Source organism: Schistocerca cancellata, chromosome 9, assembly GCF_023864275.1.
Source record: "Schistocerca cancellata isolate TAMUIC-IGC-003103 chromosome 9, iqSchCanc2.1, whole genome shotgun sequence".
Taxonomy (NCBI): domain Eukaryota; kingdom Metazoa; phylum Arthropoda; class Insecta; order Orthoptera; family Acrididae; genus Schistocerca; species Schistocerca cancellata.
This window is the reverse complement of record NC_064634.1, coordinates 318,975,958-318,989,037: the sequence shown is the minus strand read 5'-3', so window position 1 is coordinate 318,989,037 and position 13,080 is coordinate 318,975,958. Positions and strand designations below refer to the sequence as shown.

The 13,080-nt window shown below is 39.2% G+C and overlaps 1 protein-coding gene across 1 annotated transcript in view; it reads left to right on the top strand.

The window, feature by feature from the left end:
• The window catches only part of LOC126101384 (sentrin-specific protease 6-like), a 193,981-nt gene that overhangs the window by 22,146 nt on the left and 158,755 nt on the right, over positions 1 to 13,080 (top strand). The window contains exon 4 of the mRNA XM_049912050.1: positions 11,434 to 11,482. Within this exon, the coding sequence (XP_049768007.1) occupies positions 11,434 to 11,482 (49 nt within the window). The remainder of the gene's footprint in view (positions 1 to 11,433; positions 11,483 to 13,080) is intronic.

Sequence of the window (13,080 nt, the reverse complement as noted above, 5' to 3'; positions counted from 1 at the left end):
AAGTGCAGTAATCCAGAGTTGTGTGACACCTCAAAGCAATATTTGATTAAGAATCTCGCTACAGATCAGAGGCAAGGACACGAACAATGTATAAAATAGCAATTATTGTCTGACAAGGTGACTCGAGGGATGTACCTAAAAAAGATAGAAATATAATTGTACTAGTGAACGGAGAAGTGCTTCATAATTGTTAAATGTGTACATGAATGTCCTAATAGTGTATAGTTATAGTCTTTGGGATACTGTGTTTTAAGTCAGTGAAAGGGCACATACAGTTGACCACAGAGGAAATACTCTGATTGTAAATCGATACAAATATATTTTAATATCCAGCCTTTTCATTTGTTGTCACTGTACATGAAAGCCCAGATCACTTAAAATGAGGGGGTAAATTGGTTGGGATCATTGGTATATGGGTACGAGAGAGTGGGCTCTCCAGCTGCTGGATCTGTAGGGCTACTAACTTCAGTGACATTATGTAGCATAGTTTTAATATGTGAACAGGTAGCATTACAAAGTTTCAGATCATTGACATTGCATACTAGTTTACTAATTTACTCTGGTAAGCCACAAATACAACTTAGGTTTTCTGTTAAAACCAACAGCCCAAAAAAATGAAGCAGTTCATTGTTGTCTGCGCAACTGTTGTTAAAAATCATACAGGGTATTCAAAATGATCTAGACACTTTCAAGTGATTGTAAAAAATATTTGTATTGGGGTAAGGTATTATATATATTTGGTAACAGCAACCCAAGAAGTTTAATATGTTAAAGTGATCTCCAGAAACATGACTGACAGAACAACAAGATGGCATTTTGCTTAGTTCATGCCGTAATTGCAAAGGGAGAGTGCTGATTTCATTTGTCACAAGGATGGCTCTCCACCACACTTAAACAACGATGTTCATGAGTTCTGGATACTGACCTACTACGACGATTGATCGGTTGTGCATCAGCTGGCAATCTCCAGTTGCTGTCATGGCCCCAATGCTCTCCACATCTGACTTTTACCTGTTGGCTTACATCAAAGATACTGTTTTTGCACCTCCACTTCTCCACATCACTGACATATGAGGATGCAACAGGGCAACTGTGACTGAACATCAATACAGACATTTTTGTGGCTAGCATTGGCAGGACTGGACTATAGACTGGACGTGTGCCATGTGACTAACGTTTACACATTTAATATTTGTAAACATGGCACAAAAAACTGGTGAGTTGCTGTTTTACTACATATAATCATATAGTACATAATCTCAATACTAACGTTTTTACAGTCGCTTGAAAGTGTCTAGATAATTATGAATTATCTTCCATGCAGGGAGAAACAGTATATATGGAAGAAACAATTTGTCTGTTAGTTTAAATGCCTTGATACCTTAATTAAAACGGACTGTGAGAAAGAAAATGAAATCACACTTTTTCATAGTACAACATTTTCATTCTCGCAATCGGTTTTTAACTGGAAACTTGTACAAGGGTGGTCCCATAAGTACCCAGCCTAACCGAGAGATGGCAGTCATTATTGAAAAATATCTCCGGATTAGAAAGTATACGATCTATGAAGCATATGTTTCAAGTTTGAAGATATCACATTGTTTAGTATTTGTTTAGCAGCCATTGATAGTGAATGTTGGAGTGAATTTGTGAAAATGGATTTTTTTTTTTTTTAAGGCCTCAGATCAACCAATATTAAAGTTGAGCTAGATTTTATTTTGGGAGAGTCTGCTCCGTCGTTGACAACAGTAGAATATTAAGTAGCCGAGTTTAAACGAGTCCTTATGAGCTGCCAAGACCAGCATTACAGTGGCTGACCAAATGAGGTGACGTCTCCAGAAATGGTGAAGAAAATCCACAAAGCTGTACTGGATGATAGTCGACTGAAAGTGCACAGGATATCAGACATAGTAGCCATTTCAAAAAGTGCGGTGCATCGCATATTATCTGAAAATTTGGACCTGAGGAAACTTTGTGCAAGGTTTGTGCTGTGTTTGCTCACACTTGAGTAAAAACAGTGTCATGAAGATGTTTCAATTGAGTGTTTAGCGAAGTTTTGCAGCAGCAAAGCTGATTCCCCCCCCCCCCCCCCCCCCTCGCCGTTTCGTAACCATGTTTGAAACGTGGGTCCAGCACTTCGCCTGAGACAAAAGAATAATCAAAGCAATAGACACAAATTGGAGAACTGACTCCATAGAAGGCAAAGACCATTTCATCTGCAGGCAAGGTCGTAGTGTTGGTGTTTTGGGATGCATGTGGGATAATTTTTATTGACTACCTTGAAAAAGAAAAAACTATCAACAGCAGAGTATTATGCAAACTTATTGTAATGTTTGGGTGAAGAAATCGAGCAAAAACAGCCACATTTGGCCAAGAACAAATTGTCGTTTCTTCCGGACACTGCACCAGCTCACAACTGTTATTGCAATGTCCAAAATTAATGAATTAAAGTTTGACTTGCTACCACGTGCACCCTATTCGCCAGATTGAGCCCCCTCAGATCATTTTCTGCTCCCAAACTTGAAAAAATGGCTCGATGGTTAAAGATTTTCACCAAATGAAGATGTGATGTTGGCAGTTAATGGCTATTTTGAGGAGTTCAGACAGTTCTCATTATAAAAAGGGTATCTAATTTATTGAACATCGCTGGGAAAAGTGTATAGAGCTGAAAGGAAATTATGTTGAAAAATAAATACATTTTTTCCAGAATTTTTGTGTTTTCTTTGTTTGGTCGGGTACTCATGAGACCATCCTCGTAACTTGTTGTTTAGAAAAGTATATATAGCCTTTGACTGACTGAATATTTGAGTATTGTGAAAAAATAAATTGGTCAAGACCTTTTCAAGGTTTTTGCTATCACTGTTTCCCCTTTATGTATTGATATAGGTTTCCAGATTCTGTTGACACTACTTGGTAGAACAATTTTGTATTTAAGGTGGAAAAACTAACTCTGTTTTTATTCACTAATTTATTTATTTCAAATCAGTTTTCTATTCATTGAGCCACTGTCAGGTAACAACTAACTAGCATCCAGAAGAGACACTCAGTATTCAAATGTTCACTTACAAAGGGAAGTACAAGTATTGCACTAATTTAATACATACCACTGCAAAAATGACTGAAATAGATGTTCATGTCAGGGTCAATGATAAACAACGGAAATCACATAAACTGAGCAAAGCTCCAAGATATGATTGAATCTTGATTAAATTGTCAGATCACATACTGACTGTGTGGCTGCATCAGCCCTCCATTACACATAGTATACTGTAGGTCACTTGAACATAAAATTGTGCCCAGTAGTTAGAAGAAAGCATAGGACACTCCCATAAACAACAAAGGTAGCAAAAGCTATCCAGAAAACTCCTGTGCAATATGGATGACATCCATTTGTTGTAGAATCTAGGAGCATATTCTGAGCACAATGTATGAAGGTATCTCAAATTGAATGAGCCAATCAGGATGGGTTCCAAAACCTTCGATTAGGTGAAACCCAACTCTCACTTTTCTCACATGTCGTCCTGAAAGGCACAGTTCAAGGCAGTAGGGTGGGTATAGTGTTTCTTGACTTTAAAAAGGCATTTGACTCAGTGTTACAAATACACTTACTACCAAAAGTGTGATCATATGTGGTATTAAGTGAGATTTGCAATTGTATTGGAGGTTTCTTGGTATGGAGGATGCAGCACGTCATCTTAGATGGAGAGTCATTGACAGATGTGTAAATAAATTCAGGTGTGCTCTAGGGTAATGCATTGGGATCTTGCAGTTTATGTCATACATGAATGACCTTTGAAGACAGTATTAAGAATATCATCATATGTTTTGCTGACGATGGAATTATTTATAAGGCATTGCTGTCTGAAAAAAGCCTCACAAATACTGTTGGATCTTGACAAGATTTCAAAGTGTGCAAAGATTGGCAGCTCACTTTAAATGTTCAGAAATGTGAAATTGGTCACTCCACAAAATGAAAAAAGCATAGTATCCTGTGACTAAACTATCAGTGAGTTACAGTTGGAATCATTCAATTCATACAAATACTTGGATGTGGCAACATGTAGGGGTATGAAATGGAATGATCAAAGTCTGTCACAGGTAAACCAGATGACAGACTATGGTTATGAAGTAATCTTCAAAGGAGCTTGCTTACAAAACTCCATCCTGTAATACTGTTCAACTGTATGGGACCTGTACCAGATAGAACTGACAGGGGGTATTGAATGGATACGAAGAAGAGCAGAACGAATGGTCACAGGTTTGTTCAACACACAGGAGAGAGTGTCCAAAGATTCTGAAAGAACTGAACTTGCAGACACTTGGAGATAGACGCAAACTATCCTGTGAAAACATACCCAATTTCTAGGGCAAATCTTAAGTGTAGAATCTAGGAATATATTTCATTCCCATACATATCACTCCCATAGAAATCACAAAGATGGAATTGCAGCATGCATAGAAGCATTCAAGCAATCATTCTTCCCACACTCCATACATGAATGGACTAGGAGAAAGACAATAAGTGGTACAATGAGTCGTACTTTTTGCCGTGCTTTTACAGTGGCATGCAGAGTACACTCGTAGATATCTAATCCAGGCTTGTGTTCTGTCTCCAATGATGTACTTGTCGAAGGGGCACCTATCTCTAATCTTCCTTTCTTTTAGCAAAGTAGACACAGTTTTCCAGTGAGATCAGACACTTGTTCATTAATCATTAGGGAGAGTGAAGTCCAGATCAGAAACAGACATGCTGTTCAGTTAAATTGCCTCATTGGGTACATGATTAATTTATGCGCTACGCTTTCTTTGCACAGTGCAAAAATGAGAGGTATGGGGGGATTAGAGGTGGAGAAATCGTGCAGTTGCTATGGCATATAATATTTATGCTCTGATAGTGTCTTGCCATTAATAAATGTGAGGTTGAATGCACTTATACAGACCAGAACGGTTTCTTGATTGGAATGCAATTCCTATACTTCGTCCAAGTTTTTATAGTCTCAGTCCAAATTACAAGGTCGTGCGGTAGCGTTCTCGCTTCCCACGCTCGGGGTCCCGGGTTCGATTCCCGGCGGGGTCAGGGATTTTCTCTGCCTCGTGATGGCTGGGTGTTGTGTGCTGTCCTTAGGTTAGTTAGGTTTAAGTAGTTCTAAGTTCTAGGGGACTTATGACCACAGCAGTTGAGTCCCATAGTGCTCAGAGCCATTTGAACCAAATTACAAGAATGCATTACCATACTGCTCTGGGCCGTCAATTCCCACTGTTCTGTGACTGAAGCATTTTCAGTAAATGGCCGTGGCTGAGAATGAGAAGAAATTAACTAATTTAGCTGCCAGTGGTACGTAGATAGTACAATGTGTTGCCTGTGCTCAGTTCCAGTTGAGAGAGGGTTAGCAGATAATTGCCTTCATTACATTGATTACAAAATCTTTGACAAAAAAAAGATAAAATTGATTTCATATTTAATGTGAGGAACACACACACAGATATATTTATTATGATATTGTTTACAGTTTTTAGAGTGATAGTCGTCGTAGAAACATTAGTGACATAAATCGTTCTTGCTCCATGAACATTATATGGAGGACACATTAGCACAGTGGCATTTAATTTCCAATAAATTTAAGGGAAACATTTCATTAGCATTCTGAAATAATGGCTTTCGCAGCTTTTGATCCGAACAAAACATATATTATTATATTATGACGTCAGGAGAGACAGGTGAGCTTAAAATCCAATGAAGGAACGATGTGATTTTAATTGCAACTGTGCTTTTAGAAATTGTGCACTTGTTCTGTAAGAGAGAAATGGGAGGGAGAGGGGGGGGGGGGGAGAGAGCATACATAATTTGTGTCATTTATTATCACAGGATTATTCTGTGAAAACATAGTGCACAAATTACCTTGTTGTATTCACTACCCATATTCATATCTGCAGGTCATAAAATCTGTTGTCTGTGCATCTCTGGGGCCTCCAATAATTTACTCAGTTTTGTGGCATTAGGTTGGATATTACTGATTGTGAGCTGCATTACACATTTTGAAACAAGTTTTACAACAATGTGAGCAACACTGTTTGTAGCTACTGCAGAACAATCAATGTTTACAACATGTTGCAAACACACAAACAGCTATTCATAGGTGTGTCAATACAGATCAAAGGAAACTTTGTTTCTTGTTTGCTACCAAAAATGCCATTGCATAGTAGACTGACTTATGTAACAGAGTGTAGCAATTGTTTTACCTAATAGACTATGTATGCTAAGTCCAAATACCTGTTGTCATGTCAAGACAATAGATATATCTTCTTATCACACACTGTGACAGAGGAGTGACTGTGAAATGTACTAAGCGCAAACTATAAACATTCTAAGTTGAAATAGAACTCCTACCAGAAATCTCTACTTGCTCAGCAGCAGCAGTAATGCAAAAAGAAACTGAAGTGTTAGTCAGCACTTGACAGACAACTATATCAGGCTCTCTTTGAAGTAGAACTGAAATTATATAAGAGAATGGAGGACTTAAGTAAGTGTGTGTACAGCAGGGCAATTGACAACTACTGCAGATTCCATTGTCACATTCATTAGTACAGGCTGTGACATTACTGTAGAAGAGGTGGTAGTGTTTACAATGAAGATGAATTGATTTTATGTAGTAACATATTATAAGTATTTTAGTATCTACTGCGTGACAAAAAAGTGAAGTACACGTAAGACATGGCTGGAAGTCAATATAACTTCATCCATGTACACATCAATGGTGGGCATGTAAATGATCACAGCTACAATGCTCTGTGACAAATAGAATGGCTGCCAGAATGCGTACTTTAATCATCAATTTGAGACATGTCCCCCTTCTCTGTTACCCTGAAGTTCACTTTTGGCTCTTGCTGCAGCAGATTTACTGGACGCTACCTGCAACTTTCACAGTGGGTGTAAGCCCTTCGCCAAGGCACCACCTTGGCATTATGCGGCGGCCCGTGTTCTCCTTGGTCTTCATTCGCTTCTTAAGAACCATACTCCAGCCTCACTCTGTCGCTGTCAGTTTCACGACATTCACATGGAACTTTGCGATAGTACACTGATGGTTCTGACTGACCATGGTGTCGGGTGTGCCTTCATCATTGGCACTGACGTTTTTCTGTATCGGCTTCTGGAACACTGTTCAGTATTTACAGCACGCGCTTCGCCCTGCATCAGGCCACGCAGTACATCCGGTGATACAGGCTTTTCAATTGCGTCATCTGCTCCAGCTCTCTTAGTGCCCCGCAAAGCCTCTGTATGCTGTACAACATCCAACGGGTCTGGGGAAAGCTGTCACTTGCTCACTCTTGATGGAGCCACTGTTGATGTTTATGTGGGTTCCTGGTCATGTCGGTCTGACAGGAAAAGAGGCCACTTATGCTGCTGCCAAAGCTGTAGTCCTTGTACTTCAGCCCACTGCTTCTTACGTTCCCTCCAATGATCTCTGTGTTGCCGTCTTGTCAACAGGTGATGTCTTTTAGGCTTCACCACAGGTCCTCCGTTCATGGGAACAAGCTCTAGGTTATTAAAGCCTCTGTCGATGGCTTGGATGACCTCTCGGCCCACTCACTGTGAGGAGATCATTTTAGCAAGGTTGCATATCAGGCACTGTCTTTTTAGGTATCGCCCTGTGTTCAGTGGTGCTTCCCCACCATTGTGTACTCATTGCGCTCAATCTCAGACGGTTTGCAATTTCCTGACGGAATGCCTTTTTTTAACTACTTACGCTCTTGTTTGTGTGTGCTGTCTAAGTTATTGGCCATTTTAGTGAACGACACGGGGACTGTGGATCGCGTTTTACTTTTTTCCATCGTAGCAGTATGGCAAAGACCAGTTAATTTTTAGTTCATCATCTCCCTTTCTCAATGGTATATTTTATAGACCTTTCTCCACATCCTTGATTTTAGTTGTCTTCTCTTCCATCAATTGGAATTAATGTGTAGTTGTTTTTAACTCCTCTCTTTGTCTTCGTGTTCTAAAATTCTGATGTGTGCACGTATAGCCCTAGTTATTTTTGCACCCTAAAACAAAACAAAAACCAGAATGCATTAGTGTTGTTACCCTGCCCATCAGGTTATATAAGTGATGTTAACAGTGTCATGCTGAGTGATCATGTGAAGGACATGGAGATGTCACATACTTGTGTATGAATGGTCTAATCGTGCAGTATCCAGATTTGTGGGGCATTTGGATGTGACAGAGTCCCATTGTTAGTTTGCATGGGAAAGTTAAGGTAGGCATACTTGTTGTTGAGATTCTGGTTGTCCATGTCTGAGCACAACAAGCGATAATCGCTGTATTGTACACTAAGCACATCGTAACCCTTTGAAATTTGTGTCTGCCACCTGTGAACAAGCAGTTGAGTGTCTGCAACATTCTGTTTGTCATGCTGCACCATTGGTTGGAGATTAGCAGCAGTCAGATTAGGGAGTTACTACCTTGTACGTAGGCAGCCATTAACACCACGATGCAAACGGCAGTGTGTGGAGTGCCGCTGTGACCAGGAAGCATGAACTTCTGATGAATGGCGTTGCATCATGTTAGTGATGAGTTGCAGTCCTTCACAACCTTCGATGACCACCACCGGTATACATCTACATCTACATCCATACTCCACAAGCCACCTGACGGTGTGTGGCGGAGAGTACCTTGAGTACCTCTATCGGTTCTCCCTTCTATTCCAGTCTCGTATTGTTCGTGGAAAGAAGGATTGTCGGTATGCCTCTGTGTGGGCTCTAATCTCTCTGATTTTATCCTCATGGTCTCTTCGCGAGATATACGTAGGAGGGAGCAATATACTGCTTGACTCTCCGGTGAAGGTGTGTTCTCGAAACTTTGACAAAAGCCCGTACCGAGCTACTGAGCGCCTCTCCTGCAGAGTCTTCCACTGGAGTTTATCTATCATCTCTGTAATGCTTTCGCGATTACTAAATGATCCTGTAACGAAGCGCGCTGCTCTCCGTTGGATCTTCTCTATATCTTCTATCAACCCTATCTGGTACGGATCCCACACTGCTGAGCAGTATTCAAGCAGTGGGCGAACAAGCGTACTGTAACCACTGTATAACAGTGACATAGATAGGGGTTCCATTTTACAAATGTTTCAGAGAGGCACAACGTTGTTATCCCTGGTATCATGGTGTGGGGAACCATTGGGTGTGTCTTCAGGTCAAAACTAGTAGCGATTGAGGGATCATTTGTCTCACAATGGAATGTCACAGACATCCTGCTTTCCCATGTGACAATATCATAGTGACATTTATCAGTAGGACAATGAATCTACTCATGGCACTTACCTTTAGGGACTGTCCTCGAGATGTTGAAGTACTACTGTGGCTAGCAAGATCCCCAGACAGAACACGTGTAGGACTATCTTTGACGCCATCTCCATTCCAGTGCCAGTATCCTAGTATATGAAGGACCTTTTACGGCAGTTTGTAGTGAAACTTGCCTCAAGGTCTAAAATGCTTTTTGACTCCCTTCCCAAGGTAATCACTGCGTACATCCAGCCCAGAGGAGCTACAGCATCATGATGGTGCAATTGTAAATTGACTTTATTTCCTCCTCCTCCTCCTCCTCCTGGGTGCTTCATTTTTCTATCAGTCAATGTACAGTAAAACATATTGTTCCAATGTTGTTCATGTAATTCTGTTGCCTTTGTATCGTCTTCCAGCCAATGCTTTACAAACTATTTTAGATATAACTGGGTTTGAAATGTGGAATAAATGCGCAAGGCCCAGAAAAGAACCTTTCATTTGACAAAAACCAAAAACTGATAGCAAGTCGCTTCACAGGAACTGCTTTTCTGAAATATGACTTTCTTTGAAACAAATGGCTCTAACAAATTCTGCCAGTGACTGAGTGAAATTATGAAAAGCAGTAACTGAACAGCAGTACCTTCTTCCACACTCAGCTTGCACAGCCTATCATTCCTGCCTTATTTACATAACTATACATTTGTCTACTTCATTGTTCAGTATTAGTAATGCAGCACCACATATCAATACATCCTCTTCCCAACACACAGCTTAGTACACATTGTGAATATGCAAGTTGCAGACTTAAATGGAAACAGTGCTGTAAATGGAAACATGTTTTTAAAAATCAGTGTGAACAAAGATTGTTTGGCAACTTGAGTTGCGATTGCAGATTTATCCATAAATTTTAAGTGTAGAGAAGTGGTGTATGCCACATGATAGTATATTTCAAGGGATCTACTATTCTACTTCTGTACAACCTGGAACAATATATATGATCACGTAAACATTTGGTTGCTTGCATGTATACCGACTGTTCCTTCTGTGAATCAAGACTTGTTTTATTTAATTTTTTTGTGAATTAGTTCATTTTTGTGCCATGCCTTCACACTGGTAACTATTTTTTGGGAATCTTCCAATTGGACGAAGAGGGGGGGGGGGGAGGGGGGAGGCGGCGATGGTGGATTAACTGTATTTAATTGGTTCTGTGTGTTCCACGGCTGAACCTTCCAGTCCATAACACACCAACTAGTAGAATATAGAAGCAGCGTAAAACTGCAGTGAACACACCCAAGGTACAAAAATTAAGGATGAAATAATTTAATGAAGTGAATAACTATAAATGACTTATTTTTGTCATTCTGAGTTAACAGTGTGCGTTAACACAACAAAAACACATGTGAAATTATACTCTTGGTGTAGAAACACACGCAGTAGTAATGGTACAGAATTGAACTTCACAAGTAGCAGCATTAGCAGCTTACTGCTTCAACGTGAGCAACGAAGTGTTGATTTATACCTTAATTCTGAAACACTGTTTCGACATATGGTGTGTCATACCCTCACTTTCACCATTCGGGGCTCAGCTAAAATAGGTAACGTTGTGTTGAGATTTTGTCTAATGTAAACAAATCACTATTTGATGATGACGTAGCCGGCCGTTTTGTTGACGTCCAGTGAGAATCGATCTTCACCGTTATATGCAGGCTGCATAGCGTACACATGTAGCCCGAGACCGATAAACATGTTTGTTTCTCTGTGTGTTCCGTGTCCCATCTGCTGCTACTCGTTACCTGAGAAATAAATTGTTTAACACACACAAATTGGCGAATAATTGTTAGTTGTACATTAACTCGGTATGTAAGGCCGTCGCCATCTTGTTGTTATCGCGTTGTACCTATGCTGTATATTTAAATCATTGAATAATTATTTGTGTGTAGTGCTTCATTTGTGATTTTTTTGTTACGAAGTGCTAAGAGAAAATAAAAACGTTTTATATCTTTTCTCTCTGAAATATAACTTGCACGTAATTTTCCTGATACTGTACTGGTTATGTTGGTCACTCTGATGATAGTGCTCAGTTTATGTTGGCTACATTGAACTTTATCCAATGTAAAGTATTTGTTGATAGTAATACGTGTGTGTTTTTTGCCGCAGGAATGTTAACGGGGAAACTACTGTTGAAATAACGAGACCGAGAAAAGAGGTAAGATCATATGTTTCTGCCAATGATTGTAACAAGAATAGCTTATCTTATTAGTATTTTGTGGTTATGGTTGGCTATGCAAACTACCGCTACCTACTGACTGCAATCTTTCGTATTTTTATTCAAGCTCTTGCTTTTTCGGTATTTCATCAAGATAAAACATTATCCATGTAATAATTGGGACATCATGACACTAGAACATATGTTTTAGTTAGGAAAGAACATTTATTGCCTTTGAGACCTTCTTGTTTATTCGAAAGTTATTGGTAGACAGCCATGTAAAACGATCGTTGGCGCGTTGTTCAGAGAACTCCCATGAACTTCACGATTGTTATATGTCGGCGTTAATATAGCACGTGGAATGCTGGAGGTTGTCAGTAGTTGTTGTTGTTCTGAGGGCAGTGGCTACTGTTTTCATTGTGTGTGTGTGTGTGTGTGTGTGTGTGTGTGTGTGTGTAAATAATAAATACCTTATGTAACAAAAAGGATTTAAAATGTTGTTTTGCTAATTAATATTTCCTCTCCTCTTAAATCAAGAGATAATTCCGAATTATATTACTTATTTGTTTTTTGGCTGGAAACTATTTGAGGTGTCCCTTCACCCTTCTTATAAATTATGTCATAAATGTTAAATACTAGAGTTGTTTATTTATGTGACAGGAAAGCATGTGTTTACAATATTAGTTTCATATCATTACTGGTTGGGTTTTGAAACACAACTCTAGGATTCTATTACTTCCAATCAATTCAACTACTGTTAGTGTGCATTCCTGTCTACAGGATTTTGCTTGGTACAACGGGCTACTTGACATTTAGGCCTAATTTGTATATGCATGAAGACTCTTTTTGTTTCCTGGAAAGGGGGGGGGGGTGAGAAAGAGATCCATCTAATGAAACACAAAAATGACAACTTTTAATAGGACTGTTGTTAATGTGACAACAGTAGTCTTTTGTGCTTTAACAGTTGTTGTGTTAAAGTCATCTATCGTACTTTGCTAAATATTTTCTATATTTTTGCTACCCACATGCATAAATAATTCGCTAATTAGACCTGTGCATAGACATGACACTATTGCTACAAGGGTATATTCTCTGCAATAACTTGGTTCTTGTTTCTGTGGTCTATACAGACAATTTAAACTTAAACATTAACAGTAGTAATTGATAAATTTTACATTGTTTGTTCTATACATTTAATTGTGTCAGTTTTTTCTCTCAAGTAATACCATAGTTCATTTTCTGCCTAGACTACTTAATGAACTCGTAACACATCTTTATTTCACACATTTATGTCCATTTTGCTTTTACCATGGCTGCACATCACTTTCATAATATCTACAATCTGCTGAACAATGAGGGGTAGTGATCAAAATAGTGTAGGGCAGTGATTAAGGCAACACACTCACATTCTGTAGGAATGTAATTCAGAACACTGTCTGACCATTGCAGTTCAGGTTTCCTGTGATATTCAGAAGCGTTACAATGAATATTAAGTTCATAGGAAATATTGAATCTACCAGTTTCACTTGTCTTTCACCCATAATGCCATCAAAATATTGAACACGTGCTGAAATCCAACGTGTGTGTGTGTGTGTGTG